Raw genomic sequence first — 19,013 nt, 5'->3', positions numbered from 1 at the left:
TGACTCAAAGGAAGGAAAATAAAATTGCCCTGTGACAAAGAATTTGAATCAGTAAGGATACTTTTCAAGCCTCAGAGCATTACATAATAGGGAATTATAAATTAAAGTCTGATAGTGTCATTTGGTTCAGCATATCGTAAAACTAATTATGACAAATTAATAACGACATTGCACATCAATTTATTGCATTAGAGAACATTAGTACCCACCACTTAACGAAAAATTAATAGCAGCATACCAAGTACAACTTGCAGCATAAACATTATTGTCAAACACATGAGTTTAGTTTTTTTCAGAAGAACACAGCTGAAGCAGATTTGAAACAAAAAAGCTACACAAATAAAAATTAGCAGTAAAACAAGAAGAACAAAAAAGCACTGAGGTGATGTTTTTACAGAATTATATACTGTAGTCCCCAAACCTACTTTCTAGTTGTAACAGGTCAAGGTAAGGCTCATAATTTTACACAAGAAGTTACAATTTGTTTTCCCTTGTGTGTCACTTTGCATTTATCTACACTGAATTTCATCTGCCATTTTATTGCCATGTCCCTTGGCTTTTTACAGCCATTCTATAATTCTTCAGTGCTTTTCCCACCCTGAATAACCTTTTATAAGCTGCAAAGTTTCCCACCTTACTTATCAACAACCTGCAAAAGAAAATATGCCGCACATCTGTTTAACTCCACTGAGAATCTTTGTTCACTGTGGTAACACTCTATTTAATACCTATTTTTCAACTAGATATTTATCTATACAAAACCTTCCTCCCTTCTTTGTATAGCAGAATTTTAGTTTCCTCAGAAGCCCCAGAAGTTCTTGGCTGATCTCTTTCAGCAACTATGGCCAAAGTTGCCAGGCTGGTCAGACAAATCACCACAGACAGTATTTCAAAAAAATAACAACTCACATACTGTATTTTTTTCTCTTTACCCCTAGAAACTTACTCCTCTGATGTGGTGAGTTTGCACCATGCAACTGCCAGCATGGCCAGCTTTGAATTTTCATATACGCATCATCTTCTAGTCATGCAATGTGCTATTGTCTTCCTTCTCCAGGAAAAAATAATCTATATTACCTCAACTTCCATCTACTCTTAATTCATTCCACATTCACAGTTGGGCCCTTCTCTCTTTCCCCACCTTTCTGAGAGTTCACACCTACCTGGGTCCTTCTCTTCATCTGTGAGCCCTGCCTTTATTTCCTGGTTCTCTTCCAGACTACACCTAGCAAAACGCAGACCCTGTCTGGAGGTCTGTTTTTCCCCTGTACTTTTAGACAACTTATGCTTCTTTAGGTTACTTCTGTTCCTATTTAACCACCATCCGTAAACTCTCGGGTTTGTTCGGATTTTTTTTTGTTTGTTTCCCTGAGACCACAACTGCAACTTGGCTCCAGAACCTCTATTCCTTCTCTTTCATCCATCCCATACTCCAGTATCTCTTCCCCTCCTCCTCCCCTCCTTTTCTCATTTTCTTCTTTCTAACTCCATTTTTAGTATCATAGGAATCTGCACTTAGGATAGGCTTAAGAGATTATCCAGTTCAATTTATTGCACTAGGTGGGAAATTTATACACAAATTATGGTTTAAAAATCTCACTGAAGGAAATCCCACAATTTTCACTCACATCCTGTTCTTCCTCCTCCAAGTGCCTTTAGCAGGAACACTGAGACACATTCACTAGAGGAATGCTATGCCCACTCTTACTTGTCCCTTTCACCATGTTTCTCATGTCCCTCAAGTTTCTCACCATTGTCCTGGCCCATTCACCACGGCCACCAGGAAGTACAAGTCTAGGGGAACTCCTGCTCAGTCCTGCAGAACCTCAGGCCATTTAATCACCACACTCTAACAAGCCTTCCATGATAATATTCAAATGGAGTCAACCATGGTAACTTAGCCAAATTTTTAAGATTACATGAAAAAAATGTATTTTTGGCTTGAAGTTAAATCTATCTCTCATTTAAGTTCCTGCTCCAAACTCTGATAATTCTTAGTATACCATGTATAAACATTTTGAGCATGGGCCAAAGGTAAAACAATTTTCTTTTAATTTCCTTCTTGTAAATGCAGAAAATATTTTAATTGAGATGACCAAGAGTAGTCTGACATCTGGCCAGGAAGCCATCTTAGAAGAGACCAGGAATACGCAAGAGCAGTTCATGCTTCCACCAGATTAAAGTGACTGCAAAACCACAACCTGAAATGAGTCAATGTCTGGAGATGTCCTATTTGCATCAATAGACTACACAGAAAATAAAGGACAATGAGGATTAAATGATTCTAACAAGCAAGTCAGATAAGTCTACCCATCTAATAATTTCTTTTGTTGTTCAAAAGTAAAAAAAAAGTTAAAAATCTGAGTCTTTTTAGAAGACCATATAATTTTCAACATTAGTTTGATTATTCAGTACATATACATATCCTTAAGAGAAAATTTTTGAGAACATTAGTGCCTTCCTTTGCATGTCTTTGTACCACTCCTTCTATACACCTCTGTACTGAGGATTCAAAAGAAAACAGCTCTCACCGCTACTCTCTGAACTTCCAATACTTTTACCCACGGTTTTCAGTGCACTAAAAACAATAGTGAGAATTTTAAAAATAAAATCGAAAGAAAGAATATTTTGGCTACAATTAAGACTTGCACTGCAAAACTGCAAATTATAATACAGCCTCAGTCTCATGCTTTGTAGAAAGCTCTTGCAATACACGTTTGCGCTGCCCACAAGCTTGCTTGCGTTAACAATGACATAAAAATGCTGCTTATGTTATGAGCACGTACACAGTGTCTGATGCCCAATGATACATATACAGTCACACAGATGAATGGATGCAGTACACAAGCTTTTCGTAACTAGTGGCACACGTTCTCCTCTCAAATATTACCATGTTTCCCATTTCATGGGCTAAAGCTCCAAAGCAGTATTACAGGATAGGCAGGTTGATTAGTGCAAGCATGCCCTGTTCACAAGCTGTAAGTGCAAATCACTTACATTGCTGATAGATTTATGCAAAGCTTCACCGAGACAGTGCCGCTATGAAGAAAAGATCACAGGAATAAAGGGAAACATTCAGAAATCAACTAAGTAAAAGAAAAAGGGATAAGGCAGGAAGGGTAAACATAGAACATTAATTATAATTTGATCAGAGAAAAATAAGTTGAAAACCATCTGGAAAAAAAAATGAATACATTGCTTTGACTCAGTAGATAAGCTACTGAACACAGAACAGAATGATGTGGTTTCCCATGTTATGTTTTGGACACACAGAATAGCATTATCTCTTTCACATAATGTTACTAAATAGTCACATACTACACAGCTGAACACTTGAAGTTATCCACTTGTTTTCTCTTCTCCTTTATGGTAAATAATTTTGGCAGAAATCATTAAGTATATCAATTTGCATTCCTATTAGAAAAATTAGGGCGCAATCAACAATCAGCTGTGCCTCCCAAATATCACAAGCATATCAAACACATCATATTAAAGAACAAATTTCACTGCTAAAGAGCAGAAAATTAGTCAGCAATGAAGACATTTCTATTAAAGTACTTTTATTTTTCTTGAAATTCAGAATGAGATGGGTACATAAAAGACTCTTCTTGCAAGTCTCCAGCAATAAAATGACTTAATGTACCACTTATACTAGTGTTGATTACTAATAAAAAGCAAAAAAAACCCCAACATATTGCCAAGTACATGCTCTATGAAATATTATTGATCATACAAATAACATACATCATTTCACCGTCCCTGGAGGTTTTTAAGATGAGACTGGATGTGGCACTTAGTCTAGTAACCACGGCAGTGTTGGATCAAGGGTTGGACTTGATGATCTCGGAGGTGTTTTCCAACCTGGTTGATTCTATGATTCATTTATATTTTTATATATATATACATATATTTGCCTGTGTGTTTTTATATATTAATCACGTGGATAAGCAAACACACATGCATAAAACAGTCATCAGAAATTAAGTGAGAGCAATTTCAAAGCCAGCATGACCACTTTCCCCTTTTGGCATAGGTCAGTCAAGAACATGGCTTTCTCCAGGAGACAGCAGGTATTTTGATACCAGCCTAGAAGCATACAGGTGGGAACTATTATCTAATACTTTGTCAAAATACAAAAAGAAATTGTTATTCATCCTCATGAATCTACAAAAAGGCACAACACAAAAATACATTATTGTGAAATATCCAAAATGAGCTCATTAAAATAGTAAGAGAGTTATAAGCAATAATTTTCTATGCAAGAGCATAACACTAGGAGGCATCATACACCAGCAGACAAGACAACAGACTGGCATCTAACAGCTCGGATTTCAATACAGGATTTTGACAGTGCCAGTCTGAACAAATCAGTCTAATTTTGCTGTGCTTCCTTTCCCATCTGTTTGGTGCTGTTACAAGCAGGAATAATCTCTTGCAAAATAAATGTAAAGTCTATAGAACATTTTGGACTTAATATTGGTGGACATATCTAGGCAGCACTGCGGTACAACTAAGAAGTATTTAGATTTTACAACTGAAGCAGAAGGGTTCATATTGTTCTACACTGAAGAGAAGTTCCAAGTAAAAATACTTTTAGGAAGCTGTATTCTGAGTTCTACTCTATCATAAAAAAGGCCATTTAAGACAGTTGCCCTCTGCCACTTGTAGAATAACAGATTTCTTTCACCAAGAAAGAAACTTGTCTTGCTTTGCTGTCAAACTGATCTTACAATTAAAAGTACACATAACATGGAATAACCATTTTAATACATGTGATTTCACCAAATTTAAAAGTTTTCTAGAGAATTAAAATGAACTCTTGGTGAAGGTTCTGCACTAAAACTTTCCAAAACTGTGAAATGAGATCAGTAAATATCTTGTCCAAAAAACATTAACTACTAACTGCTCAGATCTTATTAGCAAAAAGGAAGTCCATGCAAAGACCAAAAAAAGTTATATTTTAATAAAGTTGAACTTATATATTTTGCATTCCTACATATTCTAAAAAGACACACAGCAATGCTGAATACACAGTAAATACAGCTTATTTATTTTTAACAAAACCTGAAATACACAATCTGGAAGTCTAAGTATATCACTATTCAAAAGCATTTAATTATAGGGCAGCTGGCTAAACATCAGTCTGGTAAAAAGACTGGAAAAGATGACTTAGAAGTCAAACAAGAAAATCTTCAAGTATGAAAATAAGATGATTTGCAGTCAACACAGCAATGGAATAAAGACCTTTGATAACAAACCTGGGCAATAAATGCTCCTGTAGAGAAATAATACTTAAGAGAAATTTTTAATGGTATTCAATCTATTATCAAATGAGATTTTAATAAAAATGTGTGCTCGTACAATATTATTGAAGGATATTTGAAAAGATTAAAACTAGCCTACTTTATTTCAAAAACAGTGTTGTTTGATCACTGAAATCAAACATGAATTCACTAGGATTATTACTAAACCAGACCAGAACTTATTATTTTCATCCTTTATTAGATAGTAAATCATTTTCCTAATAACCATACACAATAGAATAGGACTATAGAATTATATAGGCTTGTCAACTGGTATGGGGGCTGATTCCAGCCAAATATGTAGCAATATAATCAGATGCAGCTCCATATTGAAAAGTATGCAGGACACAATCAGAATGCAGAACTCCAAAATAACGCTGGTTTCAGTATTATTAAAAAATTCCATAAAAATTCAAAACAACCTTATGAGTATTTCCACAACAAGGTCCATGTTCTGGAGAAAAAGTGTTAAAAACCAAAAAGAATGTAGGCATAATTATTACTGTCTGTATTTCTATGATGGGGAAAGTGATGAGAAAAAAAACAAGGGAGAAGGTGGGTTTAACTATCACTCTATTCCTACAGGCTGGAATTCAAGGTTTGATTTGTGATGTTACTGTGGTACAAGAAACCCTTGCTCACTTCTCTTCGAAATCAGACTTTGTAGTTATGGGGTGTACAAGTGAATCAATTTGCTTCTTGGAAGTACAGGAGCTCCTGAAAACACATCACTATGTGGTATGCATGTATTAGCTAACCTGACTTTACTTGATTTTGCAGTCTCAATTTACAGAAGTACTATCTTCTACACCTTCAGCATATGCACAGATAAGCCTCAGGTGTAACTAAGAGAACTTCATCATGACCCAGAGGGACAGCAGAGAGAGATGCAGCAGAGAATACAATCTGTATCTTCATATGCAGCGTCTTTAGAACTCACTGATCATTGCAGGCTACTCGGCAGGACCGAAAGACCTTGCACACAATACATGGGACAAGATTGGTATTCCAGCCTCTTTTTCAACATTTCTCATGAAAGAGTCCAATTTTCAACTTAGTTGGGCCCATCTTGCTGCAGCAAAGCATGGATTTGGAGATTTGAAACTATTCAAGGTTTGGGTTTGCTTATTGTAATGAACAGTTGCTTGTTTTCCATCACAGGGGAAACTGTCACAGGGCCCATACTTGGTGATGAAACAGTGTCATTTTTCTCGAGGAGGACATTTACTGCACCAGTTACCCTGCTTTCTGCAGGACACCAACCTACTGAATGCACAGAAGTTCTCTAATTTGATTGTTTCTCTGGGCTAAAAATTACTTTAAACTGGATTATAGAGGCTTGACACTGAGTTTCGGCATTAGTCTTCGTATCGCCCAAACATCAATTATGTAACACTTTTTCCTTACTGACAATATCAATGTCAAATTGTGTCACAATCCAATTTTGCTGTACGGTTTACTAAATTTTCAAAATACTGCTGGCAAAATGGAATTCTTGCATAAAACCTGAGACCTTAACTTGGAAAGGTCCTACTTTATCTGTTTTATCAAAGAAGATTTAGATTGGCTACACAGTCTTTGCTTCACTTTAAGAATGACCTCCCATAGATGCTGCTTACCTTTCTGAAAAAGAAACCCTATGTGCCTCATCAGATATCAGTAAAAGAAACTAGTTTCTGAGGTGCCTAGCAAAGAAGCTGAAGCAACCTTTGGTTTAAGTCCATTTTATCCAGCTAATAACGACAACAAGAACCCTAAAACTCTCCCTCGAGATACGTCTTTCGTTTGAAAAGAAAGACTGATTTGTCAGCAGATGTGCAGTCTCTGGCTGTGCAGTGCTTACACGACAGATGACTCCACAGAGATTTGGAAAGCAGCTGTTTCCTACTACAACATTTTGTACTTGGCTCGAGGCTTGTGACACGCTAGAAATTGAAGAGCTACATCAAAATTTGTCCCCTATGACTGGTAAGAAAAAGCAGCATTTAGAGCATTTTCTCTGTCTCAAAACCCAACAGTTTTCTGATGAGGAAAATGAAGTATATATAGGCCATTCTGAAATGTGTGACCATCTCTGGGATCTAATTGGTCCTGATTTCCTCCTGGTTTTGTAGCAACCATGAGGGAAGGTGTTGTCTCCCGGATATCATAGGGTGGGGAGCTTATCTTGTTGTTTTAAAAAGATGGAGCTCTTCTCTTTTCCAGCTGTAGGAATCTGTCAAACATCTAGGCAAAATCATAGAATGGCTTGGGTTGGCCTAGGTGTTTTGCATGTTTGTATCCATGTGGATTTTGGAATACATGCTTTTAATCTGACAAACTGTAGGTTTAATGATCAGGGGAAAACCAGGACCATTTGAACCTCCTGATAATTTTTAAAGGTTTTGGAATGATACTAGAGCTTCAGTTCATTTATTTGTCATAAAGCTGTCAGGATCTTAAAGATTATATACACGCCTTGACTAATTCTTCCTGGATTACAGAGGTATCATTGCCCTTAATCTAGAATTTCATTCATCTGCTGAATCTCAAACAAATTTTGCCCCACCTGGTAAGTTCCTTCCAAGGTGTGCTGTTTTTATAGGTTTTGAACCAAAAGGAAAAGCTACTTGAGCATGTATGGAGCAAAGAGGCTAAGGATAATGTTTTAAAACTAGATTCTTACCAGTGTCTTTATCTTACATTTAACAGAAAAACATATACAGATATAGGATTAAAATTTTGTTTGGGGGATTGTATTACTGTTGGATCTGACTTAGATTTCTATTTTCCAGCTTTGGAAGTGTAAACTTCCAAATATCAAATTAAACTCTTTACTCATGCATCATTTATTACATACAATACTAAGAATTTAATGTTCTTTTCATCCATTGACATATAGAATTACAACAGTCTTTCCATCTCCTCCAGATTTACTGCCAAAGGAAAACTGGTGACATTAAATTTCAATTAGAAGTTTAGGATCAGATAGACAAGTTTCTTTGGATATGAAGATATCAACTTCAAACATAGCCTACATAAATTTTTAAATTCAATTAAACACAACACCATGGGAGAAAAAAGTAAAATCAAGAAGAAATCAAAAGAGAGAGATGAAAAAGAAGTCCAGTAAAACATTTATTATATAACAGAGCAACAAACTCATATTTGTTAGGATTCCCACTATATTCTACTGAAAATACTTTGAAAGCACTGATTTGTTCTGTTGCTTTTGTTTGTCTGTATTGCTGAGCAGCTCTTAATTGTAAATGGTCTTTAATGAATTTCCTCTGTTATATTCAGAATCTTTTAAACAAAGAGTAAAATAATGACAGGCGCAGTGTGGGCTGAATGGGCTCATCAAAACTACAGGCTCATAACAAACAGCTGAATGTTAGGCATTTGTTATCATTCAAGCTTCAGATAAAACAACAGTGACCAATGTGGACAGAAAAATGCACCAACTAATCTCTGTATAGAACAGGGAGGCCAGAACAAGGGGGATTCCCTATTGAGAAGAAGACAGTGATGAAACGGGGGAAAGCACCCTGAATAGCTGGCCCTCAGGACTGCACCAACTCTGGACTGTGTGATTATCCACACGCTCACATACGCTAATTTCTGACTTGCTTAAAGCATAGGTTTCCCACTTAGAATACAGGAATACCATTCTTCTAAATCAGTGGTGAGTGGAAGGATGCACACAGACATTGGATCTAGGAAGAAACTCCCAAATCTCCACTGATTCTCTGTGAGGCTGCATGAGTTGCAGCACAGTCCCATTAAGACCACAGTTTTGAGAGCTGTAGTAACTTGTCAAAGTTTTCAAGAGTCAAAGACAGCATGCTCCTCTGGAAAAACAGGTATCTACAGATGAAAGAAGGGCATAAAACCTTATCCTGAACTGCATTCCAGGTGCCCTCTGTTCTTTTCTGCCTCTTTGCTATGATGTTTCTTTTTATTCTTTTGGATTTCAGCATTTTAGATTTTGAATTGCTTTTTATATCTTGCCCAAAATCCCTTACCATCCACTAGATGTCATGGTAACCTTACAAGTATTCTTGAATACAAGAACTGCCAAAGTGAATTAGAGGGAGTTACTTGAAATTTACCTCCACTCTGTTTCTGACAGACAAGCCTTTAGACAGTGTGTTCAGGACAATATCAAGTGCAAGGAAGTTGAGTAAAAGGATTCTGTGCTGAAAGTTTATCTCCCTTCTTCAGGAAACTGATAAAGGGTATATACATGTTACTTCTTGTAGAAATTTCCAGCACCCATTTGAGAGCAATTCCTCTCACCCAAGGATTACCCAGGTCGTGGAACAGGCCAGTAATCCTTGTGCTGGGGAAAGAAAGGAGCATTTCCTGATTCTGCTGATGTGGATGCACATCAGTTCTACAATTAGCACCTCCACATGGGCAAGTAAAGACAGAGCAGTAACTGCCTCTGGCTTGAAGGCTGATCAACAGTCATTTACAGGTGTGTGCAGGAGTTCAGTGACTTTTCTCAGCATTCCACTTCATGAACAAGAGTATACTCAGGATTTTAAGGCCAGCATTTTAAGACTGAGTTTGAACTTTTCCAAAAACTAGAATTTGAATAATGTCTACATCAGAAGGAAGTATTTATATTTTGATATGTCAAACTTCCTCCTATTTACTTTGACAGTTTAAAAAGGAACACACCATCACAAAAAGAAACTGAATAGGAAACTTGAACATATTTTGCAAAAAACTAGGAAAAATAAACGAAAGCTACCAAAGCATATGTAGTATACTTTTGTCAATTCTCACTGTACTACTTCTGATGTTTCCATTAATAGAAGACGTAACTTCCACTGTGAAAAGTTGGCCAAGTTTAGAAAGAAGAATGTCCCACTAATGCTTGGTCATGTATGAAGCTACATAAGAATGGAAAAGCTACATATGGGAAAAAATGCTGTCAAAAACATTTAATTTACTGTAATGTGTTACTGAAAAGAAAGGAAGATGAGAGAATCAATATTTGTTCAAATTTAGAAAAGCCCATACACAATGAAGATAGTTGATTCAGTTTACAGGAAGAAATATTTATCACAAGAAGAAACAGATAAGAAGAGTACAGGTCTTAAACTGTATATTTCAGTGCTCAGAACTGAACATTGCATAAGACACACAGGCAAAAGAGAGAACATGCTCATGCTCTAAAAAAAAGAAAATTCCTCCTATTTTGTCCATGGCTGAAGCTTTCTCAGCAGTAAAACGTTTTTAAGAAAAGTGTTAAAACCCCACTATACAGATAAGAGGAATGGAAACGAGCAAGCACATCCGAATTCACTGCATATTTCATGATGAAAGTCTCTCAGGGATTGATGTAGAAGTACTTGGTGCCATTTACAGGGGAAAAGAAGGAAAAGCACTTTCTTTTTTTGTCTTCTAGAATAATATCTCATATCAGTGATAAGAACTACACACTTGGTCTCCAGACACTGATCTAGTTAAACTACCAACCGCATTTAACTGTAGATGGTAAGTGATGTATTAAGGCACTTAATCTGCTGAATAGCATTTTATCTCAAGAAAATTATTTTACTCATAACAAAGCTATACTGTTAGAATAACAATAATCCTACGTGCATTCTGTGAGGCACCACTTAGCATTACTGGTAAAACTATTACCTAGCTTTATGCATCAAGCGTGCAACAAATAGAAGAGGCATAAATTTATAGATTAGTATAACATAATTAAAAAACCCCAAACCAGCTTAGTACACTTTACGGGCATAAAGTTTTTTGACTGAACTGTTTGGGATTTTTTAATTGTTAACATTTACAGCTGTCTCTTCATTCAGTTTTTCCAGCACCAGTCAGCAGCATTCCAAGGTGGGCATACTCTGTTGTATTTTTCTACAGTTTAAGGAACTATATTTAAACTTGCTTTTTCAACACTTCGATTACATAACCATTCCTGTACTTCAGGTTAGGCTACACTTTGTAGCTTGTTTTTAAATCAAATCGGAGATGCATCAATACATAATAGAAAATTAAGTACCCATATTGATGAGCATTTTATTTCTGAATTCAATCTTTCTGAACAGCATTTATGCAACTAAATGTTGAAGCTCTAGACACTTTCTCAACATAAAGAATGCACATAGGCCACATTTGCTGTCAAGGCAGGAGTTTACAAATGATTTAGCAGAGACTCTGGTCTTGCATTATTTCGAAAAATCATTGTATAATACTACCAGTATAGACCAGACCACTATTTCAGGTATAAAAATCTGAATTGCAGAATGAAGAGCTGGATCCCTCCACTCTTCCAAATTTTTACATGGGCTTCATGCCTTTCAAATGGGTTTTAAATGCATCTTCCCACGAATGAAAACCAGGGCTGGGTGTAACAAATACACAATTTTACAGCTCTACTTTAGTATCTCAGGCTGTTCTAGTTCAGTGTAGAGTTTCTAAGGCGTCTTCTCCAGGACCTGCTCATTTCAGTACCTCCTCTAGTATCTGGAGGAGGAGACAGATAGTATCCTAATGAAGTTTATGGATGACACCAAACGAGGAAGAGTAGAAAGTGGAGAATGACACAGTGGAGGGGACACAATACACTGAAAGATAGGGCTGCCATCCAGAGGGACCTATAAAGGTTATAGGTTTGGGTTGATGGGAACCTCACAGAATTCAACAAGGACAAGTGCAAAGTCCTTCCCATGGGACGGACTGAACCCCTGCACCGGTCCATACTGGGTTACAGATGTGCTTCACACAACCTAGTTGATGGTAGGCTAAATGTGAATCAGCAGTGCGGCCTGGCAGCAATGAATGCCAGCAGCACTCTGGGCTGTAACAGCAACCAGTAATTTGAGGGAAAGGGATCAGTCCCTCTGACTTGGCACTTGTTGCATATCACCTGGAGGGCATATTCCATTTCCTCCTCCAGTTCATTAGTCTTTGGTGCAAGACACATATTGATAAACTTGATCATGTTCAGTGGAGAGCTACCATCAAGATGGCTGGGACTGGAACATATATCCTTCTGAGGAAACTGTTCAGTCTAAAGAAGAGAAGGTTTTGTGGGACTTAACAGCTTTCCAGTACCTATGAGGTGGTTATAGAGAAAGTGCACCCAGCCTTGTTACAGTGCTGTACAACAGGACAATGAGAGACAATGATCATGAGCTGATACAGAGAAGGTTCTGCCTAAATTTAAAGAAAAACCTCACTCTGAGAATAATTAAGTCCTGAAAGATTATTTAAAGAGCCTGTAAAGTTTTTAGAACGTATGTCAAAACTACAGAAATTTTACTTATAGGTAGAAGTAAAAAAAGTAAATGAAGCTTAAGGCTTGTGTAACTTGATACTTAAAATCAAATGAGTCCAAATCTTATTATGTTCATGTTGTAAAAGAACTTTGAAAACCTCCAGGTTTTATGAGTCTAAACCACAAGACTTCACAAGCTTAAATTCTCCTGTCAGCAAAATATATTGTTATATGCTCCTATAAGAGGCTGTATAATCAAATGGGTGTTCAGTTATTAGACTTCTCAAATTAGACAGTAAATTAAAAGCCGTTCCCCAATAATACCCTGAAATCACAGTCATTTAATGAGTTGCAAAATCTGTTTCTCTTACTTTAAAACGTATTTGTTCATTATCAGCTATTCCTTCAAACTGGAGTCAATAAAACCAGTCCTATAGAATTTATGGTTTGGAAAAAGTACAATGCAAGTATTTTCTTTGAGTTATCTAATGTAACTGAGATTATAAATATGAGTTACCAACAAAAACCCTCAATATTTATACAAAATTATCCCAAAATATCCCAGACATTTTGATTTTTCAGTGACTTGTACAGTGTTACTCTTGTACAGATAGGAAATTATTATTTTTGTAAAGATAAGGGATAACTCTAAGTCCAACCAATTAGCATTGGTAGATATTTAACAGCAGAACAGGTGAGCAAACAGAATCAAAAACATCTCGTAGTGAAGATGTGAGATTGTCAACATCCTCCCACATCTCCCCTCAAAACTGTAAAAAGTTTTACTCACAGTTAATGTAAAGAAGAACATTCATATAATTAAATTATGTTCATATATTATTTAAAATATTTTATAATGATTAGGTTAAAAAGCACTATGCTAAGAAATTTCTTTTCAAAGTCAGATATCACAACCAATTCAATGCAGTTAATTAGGAATAAACCACCTGCACCTAAATTGTAATGGCTTTTCAATTCTCAAAGACACCATAGTTACCTGGTCTAAAAGATCTTCAACCTTTTTTTGCCATCCATCTCTTGCTGCATTTTTTTCACGTTCTTTCAGCTGCAACAGCTGAGTCATGGCAGCCTTCTTATCCTCTTCATGCTGCAGCCTCAGCTCTTCACGAAGCTTATTACATTCCTGTCTAAAAACAAAGGTCAAATAACCACAATGCAGTGGACCTTGTGCAAGAAGTGAAAAGGAATTAAGATTTCGGTAGTAATTGGAAAAATCTTAGATAATAGCAGAAACCTTTGCTTTACATCTCATTTGAAAGTACATTTGCATATAATACATAGCTCATTTGTTATTAAAGAATAAAAGAGGAAAAAAAATACTCGCCGAAGATTTTCTGTCCATTTTATTTCCAAGTCACGTGCCATTCTGTCAACTTTGAACTTTTCCTCTTCTCTCATGGCAGCAATCATTGCCTCGTGCTGTTGTCTCTCCTGATCTAGTTCCCCCTGCAAACACAAACTTTACAATAGAGACTGATCAGCAGCAAAAACATATTTTAAGCCTTAAATGAATATATTTATAATAAAAATAACAGTTACAACTGACTCATAAAATCTGAACTACAACTTCTTCAGTGTATAATTCCTCATTATGCACAATTAATGCCTAAACATCTGCTGATATTTCATACTTGTGAAACAGAAGTCTACATTACTATAAAAAGCAATTTTCCAATAGGTCATTCTTCAGGTAGCCTTTTCAAATACCATTACATCGAACCACAGAACAATTTATGTTGCAAAGAACTTCAAAAGGTCATTAAGTCCTGTTCACTGCAGGACTAACTCCAGAACTACAGCAGGTTGCTTGGGTCCTTGTCAAGAAGGCTTTGATTGTTTTTTAAAATTTTTAAAGCATCAAACATTCAGTATTCGAATTTCAAAGCTTGAGCTATCTGTATTTGATACAAAGTTCATATAACTTATTTCTGTTTCTTGATTGGACAAACCTGCTAGAAACAAGGTTTCACAGTCTGAACACAGAAAACACTATCTTTAAAATTCCTATCAATTTCTGTTCAAATTTTACCATACTAGAATAATATTAGGTACTACCTAGAAAGCCTTACATGAATTTTCTTCAGCAGTGCTTGCTTCATACATGAGATGCAAACATGTCTCTCTAAATTTAATTAAGACTTTTTAAAATGTAGCATTTTTATATATTTTAAAATCTGTTAAGATAAATGTTAGTGTTAGTAACCTGCTATTGAAACTATTGAAATATTTTAATAGGTGAAGAGAGCAATACAAGTTCATAAGGACACTTACAGAAATTACAAAAAATACAAAGAAAGTTATAAATTGTAATATGGTGCACACCCAATGACCACAGCTGAAAGAAATTAAAAAAATATACCAATATCCTGTTTCCAGCTGGTTTTGTTATGAAAATAAGAAAACAGGTTCAGTGAAATTTTTTTTTTTTAATATTTGCTACTCCAAACATTTCTGGGATCTTGTAAAATGTACATTATTTACTGAGGAAAGAAAAAGGAAATGTTTACTTAGCATTACAGTCAATGAGTTATTGACAGACTAACTGACTGTTCTAGTTTCAACTAAGCCAATTAAAATGACAATACATTTGTGCCTAGACAGATTAACTGCTTCAATGGTTCAAAGTGGTCACATTTTTCTAGGTGACAGTCTGCTATCTTTCAAGATATCATAGCATATATCTTTAAAGTATCCTCAAGTCTCTACTGAAATTCTAAATTTGAGACTAAAACGAAGACTGTGCCCATTACTCAAAGAAAACATTAAATATGTTTTAGTGAATTCTAGCACTAGTAAGCTCTGGATCTTATTTTGCAGCAAGACATGAACTGTCTGGAATAGCAACATTGTAACACATACAGTTTTTACATTCTCCTGAAATTCTATCCAGCCTCTGAACATATTTTGCCACAGCTACTATTTATATTAACCACAGAAAGATGCAGCACTACCTGTTAAAATACTAAAAATGTTTTGACAACAACAAAAAAAAAATCCACCCCAAAACAATCAACCAAACAACCAACCAAAAAAAGAGAAAAACCCCCAAACAACCCATCCTACTTTTCAGGGTTTTTTTTCTTCTCTGCTAGATATAGAAATCTCTCTTTTAATGAAGCCACATGAGGCTCCTTCAATAACGTGTACACCAGAATACTTCTTGCCATTTTAAAAACAAGACCAAAATCACTGTGACTGTGCTTTGCACAACTTAATTCTCCAACATTACGGTTACCTCAACACTATACAAGGAATCCGTGGTCTCTCGCAGTCTTGCTCTAGTTAATTCCAGTTCTTTCTGTAGTATTTCCTGAGCTTCTTGAAGACTGGAGATATGTCCTTCTGCAGTCCCAAGGCCTTGCTCACTTTTTCGTACTAGGTCTTGCAGACGACACACCTATCATAAAACAAAGAAAGTTGTCATTTCCATAATTATTACTAACGGCAGCCAAGCCAACCTTGTTTCATTTTCTTCCAGTATTTTCTAATTCTGACCTAAGCAAATTTTTTAGTTGCACAGCCTGTTCTCCTTTAATATCACTTAACATTTCCATACTTGAAAACAAATTCCTGTAATATTAGAAAATCAAAGACAATTAAAGGATTTCTACAAGTAAAAAAAATTTATATCCAATGTGTGTTTGATGCACTTTGCAAGGTTATATAAAAGATCTGAAATTGCCTCTAACTTTACTGTGAGAAAGCATGTTTTATACAAATTAATGAGAACTATTTCAAAATACATAAACTCTAATATAATACATAAATAACCTGTGTTAAGGTATAAGTTTCTCTGTTTTCAGATCGCTACCTGTCCATAAATTAGCCTAGTTAAAGCTCAATCTAATACCTGTAGAGTATAATGTGGTAATTTCCTTAACTGCCACGTAACACTTCTTTTCTGCCTGCTTGTGCTTCAGGTCCCCATCCGTAAAATGATGATACTATACTTCTTTGTTTCAGATAAAAATATTAGAGATTGAACATTGTTCACCAGCTACAGGAGAGATAAAAAATTTTAAGTATGTAGGCTGGAAAAACAGATTAACAGGAGTCAGGAGGAACCAAAGAACAGCAGCTAATTGGAACTGAAGTTTTTGCAGAAGCAGTAGTCTATGCCATTGCCTTTGTATGTTGAGATGAATTTCATTCACAATGGCACAAGTGTCCCTGCTTTGGTTTGCAGGCATGAACAGGTAAGAGTTACAACCACTCTTTCTGTTTGTTAGAATAATGATATGCAAATACTCTTTATAATATACCCAGGGGCACCACCCCTCCCTCCCAGAACTCTCTCCCTCTGTAGGCAATCATGGAATTCTAAAAAGAAGGACTCCTCCTTTCCTCTCAGAAAGGAATCCAAATTTTTTTTGGCATGACAGATCTCAGAGAAGAACTAATGTAAACTTGAGCACCTGTCTCTGTGCTCCTTTGCATTACATTCAAACAACTAGTAATTCCCTAAAAAGCACTACTACGTGACAGAGGATTCCTACATGAAGAATTGTCCTCAAAACTGTATTGATATCCTGGAAGTGTACCACTACCTACATACCTGGTAATAGCAAACCACTTGCATAAAACTTGAACAGCAGTCCTGTAGGCTAGGGGAGCATGCAGGAATGCCATTCACAGGGCTAAAGATATATTCTGCTGTTAACAAAGCAATGCTGGAGGCTGTTTAAAATGATCCTTAGCAATATAATCAGAAATCCTCTGCGTGGAGACAGCAAGTCCTTAGATTGCTCTGTCAAGTGACACAAACAAAACATCTTTCTAAAAGGTCTTGGCTGGTCTACAGTGAAAGGAAACAAACCTACAGAGCAAACAGCCAGCCTCATCCTGATATATATGTGAGAAAGCCACTATCTTGACTTAACCTGAACTCTCAAAAAAATCTCTGTCAAGTATTTAAGATTACACTGTTCTTAAATAGCTTAGTACTAGGAGGAAGCCTAATGAGGCTTGAATCTTCCTCGTCCTTTAGCCAAGATAATTGCCACCAAATAGTCTGTCAAAAAGAAAAGAGGATGGCATGGGTTCAAAAGCAGCTTTCTCAGCAGGGAAGCCAGAACTAAGCTAACATCCACAGAAAGTAATAAGTACATGCCTACTGTTAAATGACTTCTGTAACTTTAAAGAAACCAAAAAAAGGATGCAACAGTAGAAACATAAGAGCTAAGCTAATGATGTGCCAGACACATCATAGGGAAGCTTCTTCCAGGTCAGTGAAGGCATTGAGAAACTGCTGTCTGTTGTCAATAGAGATCTAAGGGTAAGCTGTGGTTACAAGTGAGGCACTTCTTTCATGTGCTCAACATAAACATATAATGAAATTAAACATATCTCCTCCATAGCACGTGGAGTGGATTTACAGACCACTGCAAATTTATTGCCTGTACATTTTCTCTCATTCTTTCAATATGCAATATACACTATATTATATGTATTCTGGCATAGGAATGTATATAAACTCAAATACTAAATAGAAGCTGGCCCTAATTCACTATTTTAGTTTATGTTAATCTTCTATTCCTTAGCTATGCCTCTGTTTTTTTATTTCAGTGTGCTGATAAATTTTTCAAGCCTGTACTTCATAGCAGTTAGGTAACGAAAATTCATTCTTAAAACATTTGAAGTTATTTCCTTTAAGGAAAGAGCAAGTTTATTGCTCAGGAATCCAAGAGAAGCTGAGAAAGAACAACTAAATTTAAGCCTACAGTGTTGAGTGACAATAGAATGACAACAGTGCTCTCCTCAGATCTAATTCAGCAACAAGAAAAAATAGCATACAACAGAGAAGTTACAGCTAAAAAGAAATAACTAAACTTTCTTTAATATTGAAATGAAAAATAAACTTGTGTTTGATTTTGTTATCATAAATAACTAATATACCATATTTTCATCAATCTGAACGCAGATAAGCATAATGTTAAAAGAGCAGGAGCAGTTCCAGCTTCAGTTGCAGCTTTCTAAGCTTGGATGCACTGGCAAAGGCAGACACAACCATCAGAAGGAAGCGCAGTCTCCTGTTTAACTGGTACTCATGAGTGACTCATCAGCAGCGCTGCTGAACTCCAAAGATGGGAGATTCAGCTGCTCTGCTATTATATAATCTCTGTCATACCTATCTATCTGGTAGGTACTACTCTGGAAGTAGATACTAATTGGGCAGGACACGTCTCCAGGATGAAGGACCACCGCCTCCCTAAGATCTTGCTTTATGGTGAACTTGCCCCGGCTGCCGCAAGAGAGGAGCCCCGAAGAAAAGATACAAGGACTCCCTGAAACAACATCTCAGCCTTGACCATATTGATCAACATAACTGGTCTACTCTGGCTTCTAATCAGAAGGTCTGGAGACACACCATCTATAATGCTGATGCTTCCTTTGAGCACGCACACAGGATTACCCTTGAGGAGAAAAGACAACGCAGAAAGAACCATGTCTTGTTGATACCA

General features: G+C 36.3%; 1 protein-coding gene across 7 annotated transcripts in view; it reads right to left on the bottom strand.

Moving 5' to 3' along the window:
• FAM184A (family with sequence similarity 184 member A) overlaps positions 1-19,013 on the bottom strand; it is a 77,352-nt gene that overhangs the window by 17,283 nt on the left and 41,056 nt on the right. For 4 of the 7 annotated variants that reach the window (XM_018077914.2, XM_018077912.2, XM_018077909.2 and 1 more), the window contains exons 7-10: positions 15,788-15,949; positions 13,877-13,998; positions 13,529-13,679; positions 2,998-3,039 (exon numbers count right to left, since the gene is read on the bottom strand). In XM_018077914.2, the coding sequence (XP_017933403.1) occupies positions 2,998-3,039; positions 13,529-13,679; positions 13,877-13,998; positions 15,788-15,949 (477 nt within the window). The remainder of the gene's footprint in view (positions 1-2,997; positions 3,040-13,528; positions 13,680-13,876; positions 13,999-15,787; positions 15,950-19,013) is intronic. The other 3 variants (XM_018077908.2, XM_018077913.2, XM_018077911.2) reach the window with 1 other exon arrangement.

This window comes from Manacus vitellinus, unplaced genomic scaffold (assembly GCF_001715985.3).
Source record: "Manacus vitellinus isolate BGI_N305 unplaced genomic scaffold, ASM171598v3 scaffold_4_pilon, whole genome shotgun sequence".
Classification (NCBI taxonomy): Eukaryota; Metazoa; Chordata; class Aves; order Passeriformes; family Pipridae; genus Manacus; species Manacus vitellinus.
Note: the sequence above shows the minus strand (reverse complement) of the source record. Positions and strands in the feature narration are given on the sequence as shown.